We start from the raw sequence: 23,666 nt of genomic DNA, 5'->3' as shown, positions 1-23,666 counted from the left end.
TAATTATGGACCAATAAAAGTTTCTGTTGAACTTCTGTATGCAAATGTTTGAGTAGTTTATGGTGTGACTTTTTGTGTCGAAGCACTTTGTACAAAAACAACTCCACTCGCCAACTCCAAAGGAGAAGTGGTACAATTTTTAGACTTTTATTTAAGCTAGTATTTCCCTTTCAGTTAAGTCATAATGTTCCACTTATCAATGACAGATGCCCTTTATTATTAATATGCATGACAACAGAAAGGAATTCAACTTATGTTAGGGTTTAGATGACACTTTACACACACAGCTTAAAGCATGTAAGGAAGTTAAGTACATCAAGATAAATACAGGCTCTTATTTCAGACCATTCTTAACAAAGAACTGGATGTACTGAGATCTAATGTCTTCATCATAACCATCTAAACACACAACCTACAGGAGTGTTCATGGATCTAATCCAGCTGTCATTAAGTGAACAAAGGTTCCTCCACTCTGTCGTCTTCTGCCTCCGTGTTTGTTCATGTGGAAATGCTGGAGGAGACAGGACAGGGGAGTGGGTGAAGGACAGATGGGTGGGGTCTCCATCTAAAAGTTTGCCATCAATTATGTTCACATCTGTACACACTAAAAACAAAAAAACAAACAAAAAAATAAGTAACGGTGACCGAGGGAAACAACACAACACCCGGCATACACGGACCTCAGCATGAGGAGGGTTCAGAGTAAATACACACACACACACACACAGAGTACGGTTCAGGGTTTAAGGGCCCTGGAGTTTGGGAGCCTTGGTCCCTTCCTTGCACATACACGGACACAGTCTCACACAAGCACTGTACACGGCACAAGAGGTCACCTAAGTACATGGAACCAAGAAGGAGAGCTAACATCTAGGAGGGTGGATTGTACAGCCCAGTATAGGCTGTGGGGGAGTTAAAATCCTTATTTTGACCATCAGGTCACTATCACTCTTTGTATCTCTGACACACACACACACTCACTCATTCATTCACACAGTGACATACATCTGTATGCATTTAAAACTCCATAAAGCTACACGCCTGTGCAGAATATACTATCATTACTTAGTGTTGCTATCTATAGCCACTGTAATGGCAATAAATTGTTCAAATATTATATGTAACCTTTTTTTTTCTCAGAATATACAATGAAATGCATTATACAGACAAACGAGACAATGTAAGCTGTTCACATGTTCAGTACATCAAAAGTAAGAGCTTCTCTACATTAATTTCTCGACGAGTGCAAAATCCAATGCTCCTCCACCTACTTCAAAGGTTCTTTGCTGAGCTTTAGCAAGTCCACTTCTGCACAGACCAAAAAAACAATAGTTAAAAAAAAAACATCAATGTAAACACCAAAAAAAAGTAAATAAGTACTTATAAATATGGAATGTGAAACAACAAAGAAATTTGTGGTCCAATTTCCTTTCAAACAATACAAATAAAAGTCCTTCATTGCAGGTAAATGTTTTCTTTTGTAACAGGACAATATTGTAACAATAATAATAATAATTAAAAAAAAAAAAAAAAAAAAACAGTACTCAAAATGAGAGTGGGCTGTTGCTTGCTTGTGTCCTCTGTTGTGAGAAGAAGACCATGGGAAGCTGGTGAGGAACACAAAGAGAAGGGGAGATAGAAGGAAGGTATTGGGTCAAGTGGAAGTGGAGGTGGTGGTGGTGGTGGGAGGGGGTGTTGTGGGTTCACATGCCATAACCAAAGTTGGGCTGTGGCGGTTGGGTGAAGCCCGGTGCTGCTGCTGTGTAGCCGTAACCATAGGCCTGCTGGGGGGGCACAGGCACATTGGGCCCTGCTGTGAGCATGAGCTGCGGTGTGCCTGGAGAAGAAACAATCAACACATTTGTTAAAATGATCATGGCAGTGGTCACTGACATGTTTCCATCAAGCAGTAAATGACGGTATGTTATGCTACTTACATTTCCCATGCATCATGACACAAACCTGGAATCCTCTCTCTAATTATTATGGCACATCATACATTTCTAGCACGACTCGGCTTGGGTAGCAGACACGTCATTTGCCATTACTATACTATCTCCTCAATGTCGTCGTAACAACTGCACACAACTGCCGTGATGTGGTTTTTTTTAAGCGTCTCACACACAAACTGACATGCAAAGCAGTTGTTTTTGGTGTAATGAATCATTACAATCAGTTAATTCTAAAGAGTAGTTCAGTACTTCCCGCATGACCAGAGCACAGACGGCGTCTGACACAGTCACTGATCTGAAATATGGCAGAAGAGGTTGTGAATTCAGCTCACGATCGCCGGCTTTTGGCAGTGGTGTTGCTCAATACACCAAAAATATTGAGATTTTAGAAATGTTGGAGATTAACACCCGTTTTCGTGATTTTTACGTCTTCTTAATGATCTACAGTTTGGCATTGTTTGGTTCGATTCCTGTGTCAGACATTGCACTCAGGACTCTTCCAGTGACGACACTCTCTGCCAATCGGTGGCCGGCGGTGTGTTGACATCACATTTTAGTATTGGCTCAGCTCGCTTGGAACCTCGCCAGAGCAGGTTCTCTTCTCCTGAGTTAATGGTCTCAATTACTAGTTTCAGGTCTACTTCAATAGAACATGTCAAGTTTTGAAAATGATATTTCCATTTGGATGAAAACAGATGATAAGCATAACACACGCTAGTGGATAACAGTGTGATTGACAGCTTTATCGTCCAACAGGAGCATGGTTGAAAAATCTCAACAAGGCCAAAACATGATTGCGGAGTTTAGATTCTTGTGGGTGACATCATGATTGGTTGCCACTTGGGCAGCACACAGCAGTGTGAACACTGAATTTATTGGCAGGCTACACTGTATTGCACTGGTATAGTGTCACGAAATTGATGTAGCTGACTCAGCTCTCAATATCTGGCCTACACATCCTGTGGTGGAAATGCAAGCCAGATCAGGGTTGACTGTTCCACTCGATACTGTGGTGCCCTCAACCACTTTGCAGAAATACAGCTAAAAGGTTCTGTAGGTTCTCTTGTAATGTCATGGCGACTTCAGCGTCACCGTATCATCACTGAGATCAGTGTGTCGTTTTTACCGTAAACAATAGGTTGAGAGTCTGTGGCTTGCTCCTCCTGTTTCCTCAGGGACTCGGAGGCTTCAAGTTTGTCCACCTGCAGAAAACACAACAATAATCCCTGTGTCAGACCTCAGTTCCCTCAGTGAGAGTAAGGGCTGAGATGCCTGTAGTAAAAACTGACCTCTGGGTTATTTCACTGGCTGACAGATGGGACCATTCCTGACAGGTGAAGACGAATAAGTCCAGATTTAAAGTAAATTGGGCTGTTGCAGGCCCTCTATGAGGCAAAGAACTTAACACACCTAGAGAGCCATTAGCTAGTGGCTAAGCTATTAAGTAAAAAGCTGCTGATTAGTGCAAAGTATTAGGGATTAGGAGGGGAGACAAAAACAAACAGCTATTGGGTAATAATGGTCCCACCATCCAGCCACCCAAATCATCTACACTAACATGTTGAATATGTAGGGTATGTAGAGAACCAACCCCGCACCAATCCGACCCGACTTATTAAAGCCACCATTTTTCCTAAACTATCAAACCACTCGTTGGTCATTTTGGTATTTGAAGCTTAATGCTTAACATTTGGTGGTTGTTGTTACTGAGCTTATTATCCTGCTCTTTGTGAACAGAAACAATATAGCAATAGAATAAAGATCCTGCGTCGTTAATCTGAAAATGGGCTCTTTCAATCAATACTATCAGACCTGACTCGGGGAGCGATTGTGTGTATATAGCAGCAGCGCAGAGTAAGGCGAGGGAAAGAGGGACTTATCCCATCAAACTGCCTAACAACCAGGTTTTTAGAACAGTATAATTCACTTCTGAAACTTTTCACGAGCTCTTCTTTGCGTTTTCAGTTAAAGTCCCACCCGTTTGCAGCCATCTCCATTTACTACCCCAATGGTGCCATTGCCTTAGTCTGTGTTGACATAATACACATCATTTCCTGTGTGCGGCCAAGCCACACAAGATCTGAACACTGCTATGCAAAGAAATATAGAGAGTCATGAGGAACTGATTGGCTTAATCAGCATTGTGTGACTAGTGGTTTGAATGTAACAGACACTTGTTGATATTCAAAAGGGCAAAACTATTAGACTTTAGTTGAGAGTGACATTTGACATTTCTGTCAAAAGATTTTAATTAGAAATCTTGATTCTAAAAGAGGTGTTTCGGAACCAAGAGGACAGAGTAAAAACACTAATTCAACTTGAGCTTGAAACCTGCTTCATGTACCTGTGTGTATGCTACACTTTGTTTTAAAACACTGCTAACATATTGGTGTGTCTAAAGTCTTTGTTGGAGTGACAGATTAAAACATAAAGTGACTGTTTTAATTACGTTTACCATTTTTCTTCAATGTATTGCAAATTATTATTGAATAAAAAGGGGAACAAAAAGCCATTTCCATTATCAATTTACCCACCAGATGATTCATATTATTCTTTAAAAGTCAGATGATCAAATATAAAATGAAATAAAAAATGTATTTTGGCAATTCATTCCTACTCTTACCCAGAAGGCCATGTTTTGAAAAAAAACAACAACAATATTCAGTGTATAGAGTAAGTTCACCAGGTTTGCAATGTTTTTGAGCTCAGCTCAGAGGCAGATAATGGGGTGGTGGGGTGGGGACAAACAATTCAAAGAATTAAGCAGCCAGTGAAAAGTTTCAGGTATGACCCTCAGATGTGACAGTGTGCAGTTTAAATGCATATGAAACTGTTGAAGGACAAAGCTAAATGATGCAACAGGACAGATTTCCTTTCAGAGTGGTATTTGGGTTTCGGTTCTCTACATACTAGTTTTCCTACTACAGTCAGTCAGTCTGGTTAAGCAGGCTGTTTCCAAGAAAAGACAGGCTGTTGTGTTTGAAAAGGGTCAAGAGACATGCGGAAGCGGCAGTTTAGTTATTTTCTTTAGAAGAGTGAGTGAGAAGGAAAGAAAAGTAAGAGAGAGGTATATAGGTACAGTGAAGAAAGTGTGCGAGAGGGTGGAGAGGATGCTTTTGTACAGCCAGATCAAGGTTTCCAGAAGCAGGCACAGCCAACATCGATGTCTCCTAGTCTGGCCAGAGTGCTACTGATGCTAACAAGGGAGGGGAAATGCATGCTTGTTGGTCGACATGTTAGGTTTTCTTCCCCAGAGAACATACCCATACTATAGATTATTTGCTGACATTTGAAGGGATCACACATATGTAAATGTACAACCCTCTACAAACACATGTTTTTATTTTTTTGTAATTGTCTGTGTACCAGAGATAAATTCAGTAGTGCAAATGGACAAGGAGGAAAATAGGTCTCAGGAGAAAGGTCACTTCAGCAAAATAACATCTCACTGGCTCTTGTTTGCTTAAGGTGATTGATGATTAGGACTTACATGTAGCTGCAGTCTGTGCCACTGTTCACCTTCTGAAGTACCTACGCCCTTGCATACGTTCCTTTTACTTGACTTTGCCTGTAACTAGCAGTTTCAGCCATTTTGACATGAAACAGGTGTAATTACCAACATGAATGTTCTTCTCAGGTACAGAGCCTTGTATTACATGATTACTAACACCTGTGTTCGCCCATTTCATGACAAAAAAGGCTGCAGTAAAGTGAACTGTATATCGATACTTCTTAACAGAGTGAGACTGATGGCCTGTCACAGACTGCAGCTGAGCTGTGTTACAAGAGAGTTCCACAATATAGTTTTAGTTTGTCTGTGAGAAAAACACCCGACCACAGCAGGTGATCCAGAGTGGCACTCTTCAGCCAGGCCTCAGCAGAGCTGATGGACATGCTGGTTTTAGTGAACAGCACATTGGGTTTGAAGGTTACGGTTGGGATGGGATAGAAATAGGTAAAGATATTGCTGGTGGAGTGTTATAGAGCTCTTGGTAACATCCACCATATTTACTGTTTATGAGTACAGCCAGCAAAGAGAAGAGCTGCCTGACATATGCTGCTGGTTATATAAAGCCATGTTTCCACCAAGTGGAATGGTTTGGTTCGGTTCAGTACAGTATGTATTTATTTATTTTCAGGAATAGTCATTTTTTGGCACCCTTCCCTTGGCGTACCAGAGCAAAATAGTATGGTATGGTCAGGGTGGAGCGACACTGGCTCAGTCTGTTCAGAAAAAGTCTGTTATCATAAAAAGCTTGACATCTTCTTGAGACAAACCTAGCAGAAAAAAAGAGCTACTTGATGTCCTCCGTTGTGTTGTCTGTTGTGTCGCGTTCGTTGTCATTCGAGCACAGCCCAAACCCCGCCTGACCCAGGGCTTTACCATTCTGAACCGTACCGTACCATGACGGAAACACTGCAACTATCAATGGACCTGAACAGCACAGCTTCCTGCCAAAATGGTGTTTTGGTTTCACTTCTATGACAGGATTGTGCAACGTCAACTATCGGAGCTCTATAGCATCTTTCAGCTTACTGTTTTGGTTCAAAATGCACAGATTCCATCAGCTGGCCATCTTGAACTAATGATGGTTACAAGTATGCAAGTTATTGACATACCTGACCAAATATGGTAAACCTAGCAGTGACTGAAAGGTTAACGATTTTGTGAATACATTTCTCAGTTGATAAATTCAAGATAGGAATAGATATCAAGTAAAACCAAAAGCCGTCACTGACACCAGCAAACCTAGCAGTTTGGAGGTTATGGTGTGAAGAGCACCACTCTAGAGTCTTGTGGGTTGGTAGGTGGTCTAGTGGAGATGTGAAGTTTACAATCAGAAGCAGCAAAGTGATATGGGGGGAGGGGGATCATGCGGTTTCTGCTTTTACTCCTCCAAACTACGGGCTACAGGACGGGGGGAAGAGGGGTCAAAAAGAATGATTAGAAAATGGATTCGACTTTCACCTTTTCCTTTATCGCATCAACCTGGAAAGGAAATTCAGAGAGGCAACTTAAGGAGGAAAACAAAAACAAATGGAAGTCTACCAAAATAGAAATTGACAAAGAGAAGAGCAAACAGAGGACTTTTCACTTAAAGAAAAATAAAAACCCAGAGAAAAGAGAGAAGGGTAAAAATGCCACTTTTGTTACAAATGCAGACTTCTTATCAATGTCGTGTATTTCACTGTGCTGGTGACATAATGAATAAAATGCAAGTTTTGGCAAAACTGTAAGCTTCTTCAAGACTAAGGAAAATAATGCATTGTATTTAATGAATTTAAAGTTCCCTGGTGGAGTTTGCTACAACAAGCACCAAAAGAATTGTCAAGCTAAAGAAAATAAATTTTTGTGAATTCAACAGATCATATGAGTAGTATTTCAATGCAGTAAAGACTGCATTTTTTTTAATTTTTTTTTTTTACAAATGCTTCACTCAGCTCTGTGTACTGTGGGTTGTATTTTTTTTTTTGTCATGAAACAGACAAAAATGGCGTGACGAATGGCACATTTGTACAAAAAAGTAGCTTATGTGGATGGAAATGCAAACGAAAAAGGAAAACACCAGTGATGTAACGAACAGAAGCACAGGAAAATGAGCATGGCTGGAGGAAAGAAAAGATAGCACTGGCAGGACTGTAAACTGTAAAACTGTGAGGGAGACTGTGTGACATGGCCTATAATTCAATAGTATTTGCAGATTCAGTGGGTGCATCTATTTGAACAGATCTGACATTTCTACAAAGAAACCATCAGCTTTGCAAATACTATTTTACACATCTTCTAACAATAGGGGGAAACATCAGTCAACATCTAAGTGAGATGTCTTTACCCATCTACCTTCTATTTGTTATTTCACTGCAGTTATCTTAGGTATGTAAAGATGTCTATAACATGTCTGCCTTAAGACACCTTATGACACCGCTGTCTGCTTTGTTCTGATCGAACGCACACACTCTATATCGCCGGCTGACCCACCTTACTCAGATATTCTCTCATGACCTGGATGAAGTATGGCATGGAGAAGTCCATGATGTTGTGTCGCCAGGCCGTCTCCAGCACCACATCGGGCCGCAGCAGGTCGTAGCAGGTGAATAAACAGGCGGCGAAACACTCTTTCTTGTCTTCGTTCAGGAACCAAGCCAGGAGCTCTTCTGCAAGCTCTGTGTCTTTGGACTCTGATGCATACTGCATAGCATCCTGCAGAGATTCAATCAGAGGTCAATGAACTGACTCGGTGGAAAATGAACACATGTGACATCCACTAACACCCACTAGGTTTCTGGGGTGAAATTGGTGACATGTTTTATATCACTTCATATAAGATGTTATACTAAAACTATGATTTAGTGGCTATGCACCTTATAGAGCTTGTCCTTCTTGCAGAGTTCAACACTCTGTTTCCAGCGGTTGTTGCCCTTGAACAGGTAGGCCGCAATCCTCCTAAACTCGATTAGCTCGTGCTTCTCCAGGCCCTGAGCCAGAGAGATGTTGTCGAAGTTGTCATACGCATCGATGGATGTGCGCAGCGCCTGGATATGAGAGGGAGGATTTATGATACGGCTGAAAATGAAACTCGGTACAAACATTTATCCTGGTGACAATTTAGATTAACTGGAGAACTGTGACATTTTGTGTCCTCTGCTAAAAGTTAAAAATTAAAACTCATTCTCTCGTTAATCAAAATGCTTTAAATTAGATTGAATTTTGTTATGACACACAGTGCAGTGGACATAATTGAAATCATACCGCATAGTCTTCCTCAATAATGAAGAGGTTGTTCAGTGCCTCATTCACCGACTTGTTGTTGTGATTCTGGACAGACCTGAGATAAGGTTTCACCAGAGGCAGCTGTTTCACCTAAACAATGTAACAGAAAAAGAAAAAATCATTCATGTCAGTTTCAAGTTGTTTCTTACTTCATTTACAGCCATTTTCTATCAATTACAGAGTACTTCATATGAATAACAGTCACACATAATATTACCCAATGTTACATTATTATATTATTCTTAATGTTACGCTACTTTGATAAATGTTTATAGAAGGTAATATTGGACCAGAACCTTGCTGAAGAAGTTGACAGCGCGTGTGTGGTCCAGTCTCGGAGAGAGGACAATGAGCAGGTCATTCAGTAATAGTGGTTTTATTTCCAGATAAAAGTGGATGGCTTTGTAGTACAGCTCCACGTTGGCCACCTGAAGTGAAAAGCATACGTTGTCAAAGAAACGTCGGCACTGTTGTTTAGAACTCGCTACCAAAATAAAAGCTAGCGTTTTTACCTTGGTGACAATGTCTTTGAACTGGCCCTCCTTCCAGGCATCAGATGGGTGGTTCATCATCGTGATGATGGCATTGTCATACTCCTCGTACTTGTCGTAGAGGAACACCAGCTCTGCCCACAGGTGGGCCTGCTCTGCTGCCCTGAGAACCTGACACACACAAACAGAGTACACCATGAACTTTTCTTTGTAAACCTTTCACAAAGTGTACAAAAGAGAGATGTGTCCTAGTAATTTCACACTTTACACTATATCCACACTATGTTAAAAAAAATGATAAGCGTCCATCTCAGTGTCAGGTGACAACACAACTGAAACTGGAGGCCTACAAATATTAGGGTAATATAAATGTCTTCAGAGCAGAATTTATGCACTTTTTAAAGAAAATAAGGTCATGTGGATGCAGCATTTAATAAGCTTTCCTTCTGCAAACAACAATATAGATGTTTTGTTGTGATATTAACTCGCCTACCTTTGGAATGTTGACACGGGACCAGAAAAGCTCCAGATGCTCCCTCATCTTCTGGGGCTTAAACTTAGAGTAGAGAATGGCCAGTTCGGTGAACATACCCATGTGCGCCCGCTCAAGCCCGAGAGCAGCCTCCAGCATGGTGATCAGCTCTTCAAAGTAACCACGGTCCTGCAGAACACAAATTTAATAAGACCATCAGCAGCCCTCAAACAAGAGATACTACAATCCATACTTCACAAGGGATAGTTCCGGTACAGACATTAGAAGCGCATGTCTTATTTTTATATGATTTTTAAGCAAACTTCACTCGACAGTCCTCTGCACTAAATGCCTGATTCCTGAAAGTGTCTGTGTTTTGTCACTTCACATTTATAGTCAGTTACATTTAAGCTTAACAATGTCCTTGCTAAACCATGTACCTGGTAGTAGTTGATGAGTTCTTCCAGTTCATCAGCATGGACGACAATATGTAGGCCACACATTTGGGCAAGACGGAACTCCTTCCCATCTACACACGCAAAACACACCTAAAAGAGCACAGGATCAAATAAAATATGTTTCATATACATACATGGACAGTTAACTCCCATGAGTATTAAATAAGACAATGTTTTTTTGATAAGAAAACATGAAAAATAGTCAAGTGAAACTTCATTATCCCTCTCCTCACCTCCTTCCAGATGCGGGTGCTGTTGGCCTTGCGGGCTCCATCAACAGCTGCCTGATATTCTCCCAGGTGGACCAGAGTAGAGGCCAGACGGCCAAAGTTGGACACATTGTTGTAAAGCAGTTTGGCTGCATCGTACATCTTCTCGTCATAGCACCGGTCACCCACCTGTAGGAAGGAAAAAGATAGCAGGGTCAGTAAAGTGTGTTTCAGTTTGTGTCTGTGTTCTTCCTTCTCAGGACATACTTGCTGAATGTGAGCATTATTGGGTCCGTTGATGAACTCCTCCAGCTCAGCCAGGCGGTTGGTCTTAGCCAGGGCAAAGATCAGCTCTGTTTCAACATATGACTCCCGAGCCTTCTTACGGGCCATCTGCAGAAACTTCACCAGGTCCTCCCAGTTTCCTGCACACAGCGAGCAACTCCCATGAATTTCATGAGCACATCAATCCACGGTATGATCAACCATTAAAGCCTCGCATTTAATATGATACTCATTCACAATTCTAAAGATTTAAAGCACCAATATGACATATGAAGATCATCTTACCACTTTGGGCTGCAGCTTGTCCCACTTCCATATAAGCAGAGGGGTCGTCAGCCTTGATGTAAGAGTCAATGGCTTCTTTGACAAGACCCTTCTGGAGCTGCGCCTTTGCCAGCTGACTCCACACCGGTGGCTCATTGCAGCGCTCAGCAAATTCATAAGCTCGGTCCAAGTTACCAATGTGCTCAATCAGAACCTGGACAAAAACACACAGCATTCAGATCACACTGCATCAAGCTAAATAAAGCCGTTATGATGATGATTATAAAGTATAAAATCCTTTTTTAAGTCAAGATATAATCCACTGACCTGAACAGCAGAGGTGTTGACATCAAATTTTCTAAAAATAGCAAAGGCCTCCTCAAAAAGCTCATTGCTAATGGCAATGTTTGCAATGTCTGGGGCATCATAGTTGTCCAGACGGTTGATGTACTCCATGACACGTGTCCGATCAGCTTTAATGGCTGTCAGGATGAGCAAATTCTGCAGGTTTCTGAAACAAACAAAAAAAGTGTGAGCAACTATTTCTTATTTCCTTGCATGGAAAAACTCCTGAAGATGATTGCACTTTAAGTTGCTTCAACAAAAAGCTATGCAAAACTCACGGTGCAAAAATTTGGCTAAAAAGGCTTTTAATGTTATGTTAATACTGGAAATATCATAACACAATCATATTACCTGTGCTCACTGAAGACGGAGTTATCCAGGACAATCTTCTCTAGAAGCTCGATGAGCTCATTGGGAAGGTCAGCGGTCATGAAGGCCTTGACTGTGACCGACACCTCCTCTGGATCCTGGGTCTCTGACAGAGCTGTCTGAACAACCTGCCACAGAAAGCATCAACATGCTGTATGTAAAACATTTGAGGTTTTAATAGTTTTACAATTTAAAAATAACACAGGTCTGAAGACTGTGAATTCTACAAGACATGCTGTCAGTTTTTTGCAGTATTTGCTGATGGTGTTACAGGACTAACATCCAACCTAAGGCACTAATACTGTCAGAGCAAGCCAATTAAACTACAGTAGCTCAGGAAGTTAGTTATTAAACAGAATAAAAAGTCAAACCTGATCAATGAGTGGTCTTCTGTAGTTATTGGTCTCCAGCAGCACACTCGCCCACAACTCGGGGTTCTTACGACGTACAAGGTAGCGGGATAGACTCTTAAAAAGTGAGTTCTCATTGCACACCTAAAGGACAATATACAAAAAGTGAATATTTGAGGAAACAAAAAGGGTTCAGAAACAATAATGATCTTAGTTTTTATGTCATAGAAGTGACAAGATTAATTGGTAAAACTAGGCATGAGTGTAGTTAATGTTGAATATCCACGTTTCAATTTAAGCCCTTTTCGTAAGTTAATACTCACATGAATCAGTTCCTGGTCACACTGTCCTCTTTCATAGGCCACACAGGCCAAGTGGGGGTCTCTCTTCTCACAGTACTTCCCCACCACACGGCTGTCATAGAAGGGATTTTCCCTCAGGAAGCGCTCAGGGTTGTTGTTGCTGTCGATATAGATCTTCGCCAGAGCATTGTGGGTAGCAGGCTCCTCACAGCCTTCATGAATACGAGCCTCCAACCAAGGCAGCAGCAGCTTCAGTCTGGAAGAACGACGATTTGTTATGAGTCAAAATTAATTTTCTTATGTAACAAGATGAAGCTGCAGAGAGCCAAGTTAGTGATTTCCTATTATCAAGCCGTTCAATAAGTCCTCCTCTTCTTACCGGTTCCTTTTCTCAACCTCAGCAACCAGTTCATCAGTGGAGAACTGTCCTCTCACCACCATGATCAGGTTCTTAATCACATCCTCAGCGCAGTCTACATCCAGGAGCCCACCAATGACGACGGGCAGACGGCTTGGGTTCACCTGAAATTAATGATTGTACACATTCAGAAAAAGACCAATATCTGAGGAAGCCCAATGTCAAGGTCTTGCCTCAGCGAGACAGGTGAATGTTAAGAGACAAGTTTTGGCACAGGAAAACTAGGAAGCATTGTACCTTCTGCACGTAGATCTCAATGTATTTCTGCAGGCTGTTGCGGTACAGGTACAGGACCAGGTCATGGACAAAATCAAAGCGGTCACACACGATGATCAAAGGTAGTTGGTCGGTCAGCTTGGCTTCCTGTAAAATGAAATGATAAATATTGGTATTGGTTAATACATTCCAGCTGCTTAAACAATAAGAAAACTTAATAGTGAATTGGTTTCTTGACCTTGAGGAAGTTCTTGACGCGTTCAGGGTCATAGCAGTTACTCTCTCTGCAGATTCTCTCCACCTCTTTGATCTGGCCCGTCTTGCAGGCGGCCTGGATGTATTTAAAGTGGACCTCTGGATCCTGGCTGAAGTTCACGATGGAACCCAAGAAGTAGAACAAACCTTAAACAAAGAAACACAGGATCAACAGAAACTCTTTTAAATGCAACTTAAAGGTATTGTCCTCTTAAAAATAAAACATGAAAGGTGGAATTTCTTGGCACCGATTCCCAACTTACCCTCAAAGCTCTTGAAAGACTCAAAAAGTTCAGTGAGGGACTGAGTACTGAGCTGCTCATGGTACTTGGAGGCCACTTGCACACAGATCTGAAGGTTCTGGCGGATGTTTGCAGACAGCATAGCCCTCAGACATTCCAGAGAATCCTCCACTGACAAGGAGCCAAAGAAATTCACCAGCCACTGCAGAGAAGCATAAATATAAAAAGTAACATAAACGCAAATACTTCAACCACCATCTAATAAATATTAACTATATTAATACATCTTATGCGTCTTAGTCTGAACTGTACCTCTGGGTTCAGCAGGTGTGTATGCACCACTGCACGCTTTATGTCATACAGGTCAGTGTAGTGCTCCAGCGCCCTCTGCAGGAGACCAGCTTTCTCACACAGCTGTGCCACATGTGCCCGATCATAGTGGGTGAACATCTGATTGCCCAGGATGGCATCTGCAACCTAAAAGACATGATACAGGGGATAAAGACATTTCAGTGTCATAAAAGGCTTTGCTGGCAGAGAACTTCAATGGGTGCTGCAGGAAGTTACATTTTTGAACAATGCTTTGAAATGTTTATGTACCTGTGGTGCATGGACCAGATTCATTTCCAGCAGGCGTGTCTGCAGTGGTCCTTCCATGGGTCTATTGTTTTTCAGGGCATCTAGTAGGAAGGATGTGCACTGCTGGATCAGGTTGTACTCCATGAACACATCGACTATCTGGAGACAAAAGAAAAAGAACCATAGATGTCAAACTCAAGAACCTGGATGACCATCAAAGAACTGTTTCTGGTTTGATTAGTGTAGAACAAGCAACACATTTCCTGTCATACAGATTCTCTAAGCATCACTGCTTAGATGATGCAAGATGCAGGTTTTTCTTCTTTGTACCTGTGTAATGTCAGCAAGTGGCTCTTCATCCTGAACCAACATCTGTGAGAATTGAAGGCCCTGCTCTGGACTGATCCGCATTACATTCCTCAGCAGAAAGATCCAGTCTGGTGTGTAGCCCACCTGCAGACAGACACAACATATCCTTCATTATCAGTGTGATGTGCCATAGCCATCATATTCACACATATTATAAGAAATGTAAATAAGAAAGGTAGACAGGGTCACAAACCTTCTTGGCATAGAGTACAATCTTCTGGAACTGACCAGTCTCTGCAAAGCACTGAATAACCTTATTGGGAACGTTGGCTCTGAGGTAGACACTGAGAGCGAGTGTAGGATCAACAGACTTCACCAAGTCTCCAAGCTCCTCAGAGCACTCAAGCTAAAAAATACATGAACACACAGTGCAGTCAGTGACTGAATCTTAACATACCAATAAAAGTTCAGGACAAAGCAACAGAGTTAAAAAGTGAAGTAAATCCGAGGTGAAATAAGGAGGTGCAATTGTCAGGTCTCTGCAAATTTGAAAGAATGGAAATAGACCAATATGTCTGATGTTGAATGAAAGCACCTGTTTTATAGAAACAGGTTCTAAATGTAGTCTTCAGGCCAAGCTCAATAAAGCTCAAACGACACATGTAACAGAAACCAGCAGCAAAGCAGTATTTGTAGAATTGGAGAAACTGGACTGTAATCGAAGTCCTTTACCTCGATGCCATTAAGATGTAATTGCACTTCCCTTTAAATTATGCAACTATTTCTTTGGACCAAAGTTTTAATGTTGTGGCAACTCAAGGTCGACTCTCACTGTACCTGAGCTCTATTGAGACTATTTTCAGATGTGTTTCTCATTTTAATATTTGAATGACATGGTGAGAAAACATATTTCCACAAAAAATACAGTTTCTCCAATAAAAACTCAACACTGAGCATTTACCTTGTCCTCTTTCAGCCACTTCTCTAGTAGCTGCTTGCGGCCCTGCTGGAGGACTGGCCTGCACAGCTCCAAAGACTCAAACTTATTAAGCTGGCCTTGGTCCAGCAAGATGCCAAAGTACTGGAGCAGAGGAGACGTCTGGCCTGGTTGAGCTGGTACACTCTGGAAACGACGTATGGTGTCTGGAGTCCGCAGGATACCCTGAGAAGAAAAGATGGATAAACAAAGAGTATTAATAAGATGAAATATTAACCTTTGGGCAAGGAGAAAATGGTTGTGTTCCGATACAAGAGGTGAAAATTAGTGACTACCATGAAGACATTTCTTGGTTTTTGCTATGCAAGATAACTTACCATTCAGAAACAAAATAATTCAAAGTGTTTTTACCAAGGTAAGAAAATATAATAAAACATTATAGTTAGACATTACTATCATATTACAAGACTTGCTTAGTCTGAGCTTTTACTAAAACGGTGAGTAACGTAACTTGGGTCGACTCAGCTCTCAGTGTGCACTGGCAGTACCTTGGGTGCATTAGCTGCCACCTTGGCAGCCTCCGAGTAATTTCCTGCTGCAAAGAGGGTGTTGAACTTGCGGGCGAACAGCTCCTCAGCACCAGCAAGGTTGTTGCGAACGGCCATGCGAAGAGCCAGGTCTGGGTTCTGGAGCACGTTAGTAATGTAGGGAATGATGTTTTCCTCCTCCACGCACACTGACAACACCTGGAGAGGGATATATAGATGCTTAATTAACTGGTGTCCATATTATTTTATTCCAGTTACACATGACAACTCATAAATAAAGTTCATCGCAATAAAAAAAGTCCAAAAAGAATAATTCTCAACTAGGATCTCCTAAAGTAATTCATCTACACATGCTATTCAAATCAACTGAACAGTGCGTCTCTAATCACAGTCGAATGTTGGATGTTAGGATTTGAGAATACGTTTAGTTCTCTGTATGCAAAACTAGATAGTGTAGTCTGCCTGGGCCAATGCCTCCTGCTGTAACTTTCACATGTGGCCTGACACAGTAGAGGCTGGTACACATTTCCACACAGCTTTCCTCAGACAAGGTCACACCCAAGGACATGATAATACACAAAAAAGGCCAGACATACCAGAGGGGAAAAGAATCACGAACAAATGTTATAAGTCTTAGCTGTTAACTTAAACTCCCAGGGTGAACATTTTAGAATGAGCTTGATTACTGGTTTAATTTTTAATTGAGGAATAGATTTGGTGTCCCATTGCAATGAACTGCATTATTTAACTTAATACAACAGGGATCCTACAATTGTCTGTTAACTCAACATTCAACATGTATTCAGTCAGTTTTGATAAGAACTGAGGAATGCTAATGTCTTCAATTGAGGATGAACTAATTACCCTCACTGACGAACAGAATATTTACATAAATATGCACCCATGTAGTTTTGTGCAGCTATGACAATGTGTCACAGCCATTACAGGTGAAAATAACACTGATACAAGATGAAATAACTGTAAAAAAAAAAAAAAGACCCCTAAGGGGGTTAATCTCAACACAACTTTCATTCTGTTGGACAAATAGAGGAGTGTATATCTGAATACCTGTCCTTTCCTGTTGACTCCAATGATACCAGCAGTCGGCTCATGGGGGGCTGTGACAAAAATGGTCTCCCCACTGATCCTGTTCATGTAGATACAAGTTCCAGTCTCCAGGTCATAGAGGTGGATGTAGCCATATTTGGTGATGAGGAATACTACATCTTGCTTTGAGCTGATCTAGATGCACAGCAAGAGACACAACAGTTAATAAAGTACTTCACTGTCCAGTGCATCAACAATGAAGCTACTATTGTAATTGGTGAGCTATATTGCTTGTGCTTTCATGCCATTTTTCGCCAGCTGTCATAACACATTAAGATGCATTTTTTGGATTAATTTGTGCTATCTGACCACCTATTTTAAAACAGGGTTCCCACACGTTGGTTCACATCAAATGCAACGACTTTTCATTGATTTTCCAGGACCAATTGCCTCAAATTCAAGGATAGATACCACTACTCGCTCATTGTTCTGCATGAAATCTCACATCAATGGCAAAGAGAGACAATGTACAGTGCCCACATCACCATTAGTAATTGCAACTACATGAAGTAATTCAGGGCGCATGAAACAGTAGGTGGTGTCAGAACAAACAACTTAAATATCAACTTCTTTCTTGCACAAAATTCAAGCATTTTCAATGACCCATGTCTGTTTAGGGCTTTTAAGAGCCTTGAAAGTTTTGTTTCAAATTCACAAACTTTCAAGGATCCAGGGGAACCCTTTTAACAGTAAAATCTTCAAAAGCTATATCTGCTCCAGATTAAGAAAACAAAGACTAACAGACAACATCTACTGGGTATGTGTTAGTAGCTTTTGTACCTGCATGGCCACAGGGAAGTCATTCTGGGCTTCTGGAGGAAAGAAAACATCAACAGCTTTCTTTGGAAATGGCTGGTTCCCAGTTGGTGGGGTCCCCACTTCAATGATGTGCAGCTGAAAATAAAACAAACAAAAAGTAGACAAAGCCAGGTTACATGGCTGTTTTGAATGTATTTACTGAAGTACAGCTGATATGAATTCTACATTTCCACTCCAAAAGTATCTCGATCTCACTCTTTGCTTGAGCCTGAGACATTTAAGTTGACGGTAAATCTTACTTTTCCTCCTGCCTGTCCTCGCACAGCAAAGCAGAACAGAGTGGACTCTTCAGTGTTGCCCTCCATCTTAAACTGTGCAAACCCAGCAGCATGCCCCTCGATCGGCTGAGACACCTTCCTGTCCACCGAGTACAGTTGCATGGCTCCGACAACACGATTTTGCTGAAGAGAAAGCAGACAAGTTAACCCAAAGCCCAATAATTCATTATACCTCTGCTTCCAGTACCACTTTAGGCCAATGATAATGCTGTTTCACTACATAAGCCTGACTTACAGCATTCAAAATCTTTACATCCACTACGTTACAGCTTCCTTTTATGACACTTTACAAGGCATATACATGTAATTGTAACTGTTATCTATATTAGCATCAAGTAATTTACCTGTGCTGAAATGCCAATGAGCAGCAGCCACTTCTGTTTGGCGTCAGTGCGATAGTTAATAATCTGGCAGCCTGCCAGGCTAGAGTGACGGTCAAAGACTTTGATTGGCTGAGAGTCACCCTCCATACTCCAGTGGTAGACTGCGTTGTCTGTGACCAGGGCAACAGTGTTCAGGGAGATCCATTTCCAAAAGGTCACGTCATCAGTCATTGTGTGAGCCTTCATCTTGCTCTTCATCTCAATGTTGAAGATCTGCAGGGTCTTTGCGGCTGAAAATATTCAGAGCCAAGGTTAACACAGTGAAAAACAAACAAAACAATATTTACTAAAAACCAGTTTAGTACCAGAGACTAAAGCTACCACACACATACGACCCACAACAGACTTTGGGAGAAAAGACAGCATTTGTGCACACCAAAATTCCAATTGCTGGAGAAAGGTTGGAAGCTAGGGTTTGGACCATACCAAAGGAAAGTCACTACCAGTGTCAAAACAAGAGGCAAGACCAACAAAAGGGAAATTATTTAAGACGTAGATCTGCATTCAGTGAGGTTTGATGCAGAAACACACTGGAAATAAGTTATGGTATAACTTTCGAGTGTCATCATCTTAAAATATTGTGATGCAGTGCCATAACAGTGTTTATATATTTATGTCAAATCAATTATGTCAAATCAAATCAATTCAAAGTCAGTTGAGACTGATTATTTGCAGCTCTTGTGAAAACGTTAGCTGACAAACAACATCTATAGGAAGGATTTTTACAGATAGAAACTTAGACATACTTCACTGAGCTCAGACTAAGAGTGACACAGCATCAAGCCACTTTTATTTTATTCAATTATATTCACTATGTGAAAGATGGAGGCCAAAAAGTTGAACAACTTTTTTTTCGGATCGCAATGCAACAACATAGTGCAACATATGTGTAAAGGTGCAGAGTTCAGGTAGATTGATTTACAATACAAACTAGGTATTGCTACTGCAGATATTTCACTCAGTGCATCACACCTGAAATTATTTTCACAATGATTTCCTTATGATATATATCCTGTCATTTGAATGATGATTTATATGCTGCTTTAGGTCTGTTTTTAGGTTTCGCTTGGCAAAATTGCTGCTACAGTATAGTTCTACTTTTTGGGCTTCTCTGTGACTCTCCACATTTTATTAGCACGATTACATTTTTGACAGCTTTTCAACCAAAACTTGATCAATTAGAGAAACAATTTCAGCAGAAATACATGGTGCCCAGTGTGAGTCAAAGTGAGGCTTTATGGCATGTGTCCAGCCCTCCACCCACACCACATTAGAGAGAAATTAAAGTCCCGACATGCTGTTACAGCTCTTAAAGGATTCACATTGAAATGTAATCCTAAAATGAGGGACGACGGAATTTAGCTTGTGTCTGAATGCATGTTAGCAAAAGAAGACCACAAAGCACACAGATGGATGTGAGGATCGGAGGGATGCTGGATAGACAAAAATCAAACCAATTCTGTTTTTCTTTTTCTTCTTCTACTTAAGCCTCACTGGAGGAAAGCTACTCCAATACTTTGGGACCTGTGACAATTAGGCTCAAACGCTCCCAAGCTAAACCCTATAAATAAGTGTGACTTATAATTAAAACAGCGTATGAATGATAATGTTTCTTATTTAAATTGAAGAAATGCTCTGGGTATAGTACACTGAAAAATACTCTTACCCATAAAATATATACAGTAAAAAAAGAAGCAAAGAGAGAACGTACAATGTAAACCACCAGGGCACCAAAGTTAGAATAATTTAAATGCTTCATATATAATGAAAATTTGTCATGGGTCATAAGTTACACTTAAGGTAGTAGACAGACAGACAAAAAACAAAATGATTTACCAGTAAACCACATTCTGCACTTTGGAAATGTCACCTACAAGTTAGTGTGATTGTACTGCCTCTGCAGGCTGATATTATGTATACTGATAAATAATAATAATATATTTGTTTATCACAATCCATTTAATTCTTAAGAGTATCAGGGGCACATTACAGGAATATGTCCATAAACAACTATATAATATACTACTACTATTTATTTTAGACTGTTTGCTTATTTTTTCTGTTAATTTAAATGATCATCTTACTTTTTCTCTGCATGGTTTAGCACTTTAAATACATACATACATACATACTATACATTACTGCCAACCATTTTCCAAACCACAGATTTGTAACATCTGACTATTCACTTAAATTTCGACAGATTTTCTGTGATGAGGGTGACACAAGCCTGAGAATGAAGTCTCATGAATCAAAACTGATGCATGAATTACATTATTAAATGTTAAATGAATATGAAATCAGTGTTACATCTGCCATCTGTGTCCTTTTAACAGAACAGTTTAACAGAACCTTCATTTGAGTTAAGGTTGTTATTTAAGTTTTTGTTTTGTTTTTAACATTAACCCAGTGTATTCATTCACTGCTATAAACTAAACTATTCATTCACATTACTGGCTAATCAAAAACTTCTTAAATACAGTGTGTTTCAGAAAATGGTCAGCTGTAATACAACATATGTACTGTGTAGAAAATGGGACAAACACCCACACACAAAAGGAAAAAAATAAATAAAAATACAGCCAAATAAGCTGCCCTCTTATTTTAAAACTATGCACTGCTCATGTTATCAAGATAAATCCAGGCATTCATTAAAACTACCATCAGTACTGTTCAAACATTTTAGACAGTGCATACAAGGTTACAGTTTGACAACTCATGATATGTAAAGTTCAACTCACCGTCTGCAAACATAAGAAAGCATTAAGAAATGAAAAAAGAGCAAAAACAAGCAAAATAGACAAAGCTTTCATGACAGCATGACATTTTAGTTCCTATCTAGTAATCTAGTTCCAAGTCTACTTGTCCTGGATTATCAAATTTCAAATGCATTATCTTGAAGTTTAGTGCTAAAGATTTTGTACTACATTTTTTGACATACAAATGAGGTGGTCTACACATAAACATCAAAATGAAGAGCAGGCTGTGACAACTACATAACCAACTGACAACACAAATATTTATATAAACTGTCCAATGCATTTTAAAGAGCACAATAGCAATGTATATGAAAATACTTTTTAAATCTATGTGCTTTTAAGAAAGACCTGGTACTCTCCTCTCTAAGTGGGACATTACTCTATGTCCTGACAGGACTAGAAATGTTTTTTAGCTTGTGCTTACCTTTAAGGGCAATAACTTTGCTGGCAGGGTTCATGATGGCGCTGTCTGCAGAGATGGGCCTGCGGATGGGATTGTTGGGATCGGCCAAATCTATGATGACAACCTGGGCCTGCTCGCCCACTTTCTCTCGTACACAGATGAACTTGTCGGACTCCATGGTCAGAGTACTGAATCCAATGTTGGCTGGGTTGATTCCCAGGTTCTGGAGCTGAGATGCAAATAAAAAATTGTTTGTTAGTAACAGCTTACAGTATAAGACATTTTCTACTGTGTTCTTTTTTTGAAGCGTGAAGCAAATGTTGGCGGTGATGTCAGGCACGACCCTCATGCGGTAGACGATGAATGAATGAATTAAGCAAATATCCTGGTTCAGTAATTATAAGGGCAGAATGATTCAGGTAAAATTTCTAATTGAAGTTTTCCTGAAATTATTTGATTTATGGTATCATTTTTAAGCCAAGTTCAAGTTCCACATTCACTTTGTAACAGAATACCACAGGATGGAGCTTTGCCACATGATAAAAATCATCACCAAAATAAATAACTACACAATATTATAATGCAAGGATAAAAACATATATGATTGAACAGTGATATGCAGCATATCTTATAGTTAATCAGATATACTGCAAAACAAATCCCAGACTGCAGCCTCCGCTAGTTGTTGTTTGTATTATTTCAGTTAATGTGACTATTATGACTGCACTGGGTTATAATTATACAACATTCAGGGGCAACCAAAATTGATACAGGCAGTGAAACAGAGACTACAATGCCATTTATGGCAATTATTTCTAGCTAAAATGAAAAATGTTGTTCATTTCATGGCAAAAAGGTCGTCCATATTACATGGTCATGATACAACTGCTTCCTGTGGGTATCAGTCCTGAATGTAAAAATAACATTAGAAGATAAAGCACATTTAACAACCAGAGGCTGAGATGTATCAGCTAAATATTAACTTAATTAACTGTATTCCAGAGAATATTATGTCCATGAATATGACAAGGAGAGGAAACACGTTGGGTGGACCACCTATTTCACCTAGATAAGGTGGTTAACCGGCATCACTACGATCAACATCATATGAGCATAATAGTGACATAATAGTTGATTCAGGTCTTACACGATTCACTTCAAACATCGTTCACGACACCAACTGTCACGGCTAACTGGCTGCTGTCATTGCTGTACGCCGACTCTGAATGTGACCATACATGTGCCAATACCGCGGCAACGGAACACCGAAGGTCTGCAAACATGTTTAACCAATGCCCGGTGTCTCCACCCGGTGCTCGGTGACAGCTAACGTTGACAAACGGCATCGCTGAAATGAATGAAAGCCGCTAACCTGAAAAGCTAGCTGCTGCTAGCTAATCGGGGGAGGGGAGGTCATTCATTTGCTGCGGGTATTGACGTTTAGCTTGCGGTAGCATCCTGTCAAAAACGACGGCTAAACCGGGAAAAAAACAAGTAACGAGCAATGAGAAGTTTATAGAGCTTTCGTGATTTGCATACACACCTGCAGGTGCTCCTGGAAGCGGATTGGCAGGATTTGAGCCATGGTTGTTTCCTTGAGCTTCTCCGGAGTCCTGAAAATCTAGCCGTGCAGCTCGCTAGCTAGCTAGGCAGTAGCACCGCGCTAGCTACGACCTCTTCACTGTTCGTGTAGGTCGGAGCTGAGCAGTGAAAAATGAAAACCACGATTAAAATGTGAAATGCGCAGTGGTTTTAACCGCGTCTCCAAAGCCTCGAATCAGCAGAGTGGTGAAATGTGTCCCCCGTCTGTGCGCGCTTTCAGCACTGCATCGATGGATAGCAGTGGCTACGGCTGATCTGTCCAAAATCCGCAATGGCGGCGGAAACAGCTCAGAGGCTTCCAGTCCGGAAACATCCAGGCAGCACTGGAAGGACACTTTCTCTCCCTCTGTGCTGTTTAACATGGACAATTTTGATGCAATAAAAAAAATAAAAATCACCTTGATCCAAATAAAACAATTATCTCTGGTAATTCTGTCCACAGCCCTGATTATATTCTGTACTAAATCAGACCCTTAATTCGCCCCTGTACGTCAGTTCCGTTAGAATAAGAAAAAAACTACTTGACAGCATATTTTAGTTTA

General features: G+C 40.6%; 1 protein-coding gene across 3 annotated transcripts; it reads right to left on the bottom strand.

Annotated features, from left to right (window-relative positions):
• Window positions 1–131: 131 nt before the first annotated feature.
• LOC131463020 (clathrin heavy chain 1-like) lies at window positions 132–23,569 on the bottom strand. Of its 3 annotated transcripts, XM_058634650.1 has the most exons (34): window positions 23,066–23,569; window positions 21,544–21,751; window positions 18,322–18,590; window positions 17,939–18,100; window positions 17,661–17,774; window positions 16,842–17,015; window positions 15,774–15,971; window positions 15,250–15,450; window positions 14,542–14,694; window positions 14,310–14,432; window positions 14,001–14,138; window positions 13,713–13,877; window positions 13,422–13,602; window positions 13,142–13,305; window positions 12,925–13,050; window positions 12,649–12,791; window positions 12,291–12,525; window positions 11,989–12,111; window positions 11,600–11,745; window positions 11,231–11,414; window positions 10,925–11,117; window positions 10,622–10,779; window positions 10,379–10,543; window positions 10,128–10,235; window positions 9,709–9,876; window positions 9,237–9,386; window positions 9,021–9,152; window positions 8,704–8,814; window positions 8,316–8,486; window positions 7,933–8,154; window positions 6,922–6,942; window positions 3,242–3,279; window positions 3,079–3,154; window positions 1,700–1,837 (listed from the first exon to the last, which is right to left on the bottom strand). In XM_058634650.1, the coding sequence occupies exons 1-33, from the start codon at window positions 23,105–23,107 to the stop codon at window positions 3,124–3,126; spliced, it is 4,917 nt and encodes a 1,638-aa protein (XP_058490633.1). In that variant the 5' UTR covers window positions 23,108–23,569; the 3' UTR covers window positions 1,700–1,837; window positions 3,079–3,123. The 3 variants fall into 3 exon arrangements, with proteins under 3 accessions (XP_058490631.1, XP_058490632.1, XP_058490633.1); XM_058634648.1 differs by lacking the exon at window positions 3,242–3,279 and having other exon boundaries at window positions 132–1,837; XM_058634649.1 differs by lacking the exons at window positions 3,242–3,279; window positions 6,922–6,942 and having other exon boundaries at window positions 132–1,837; window positions 23,066–23,568.
• Between the last annotated feature and the right edge of the window lie 97 nt (window positions 23,570–23,666).

The sequence above is a fragment of the Solea solea genome, chromosome 7 (genome assembly GCF_958295425.1).
Source record: "Solea solea chromosome 7, fSolSol10.1, whole genome shotgun sequence".
In the NCBI taxonomy this organism is placed as follows: domain Eukaryota; kingdom Metazoa; phylum Chordata; class Actinopteri; order Pleuronectiformes; family Soleidae; genus Solea; species Solea solea.
Note: the sequence above shows the minus strand (reverse complement) of the source record. Positions and strands in the feature narration are given on the sequence as shown.

Excerpts from the sequence above, each read along its gene's own strand:
- LOC131463020 (XM_058634648.1), bottom strand. The coding sequence starts at position 23,107 with ATGGCTCAAATCCTGCCAATCCGCTTCCAGGAGCACCTGCAG. Across the intron at positions 17,775-17,938 it reads GAGGACAGGCAGGAGGAAAA|CTGCACATCATTGAAGTGGG; the intron begins GTAAGATTTACC and ends TTTTATTTTCAG. Across the intron at positions 10,780-10,924 it reads ACAAGCTGCAGCCCAAAGTG|GAAACTGGGAGGACCTGGTG; the intron begins GTAAGATGATCT and ends CGCTGTGTGCAG.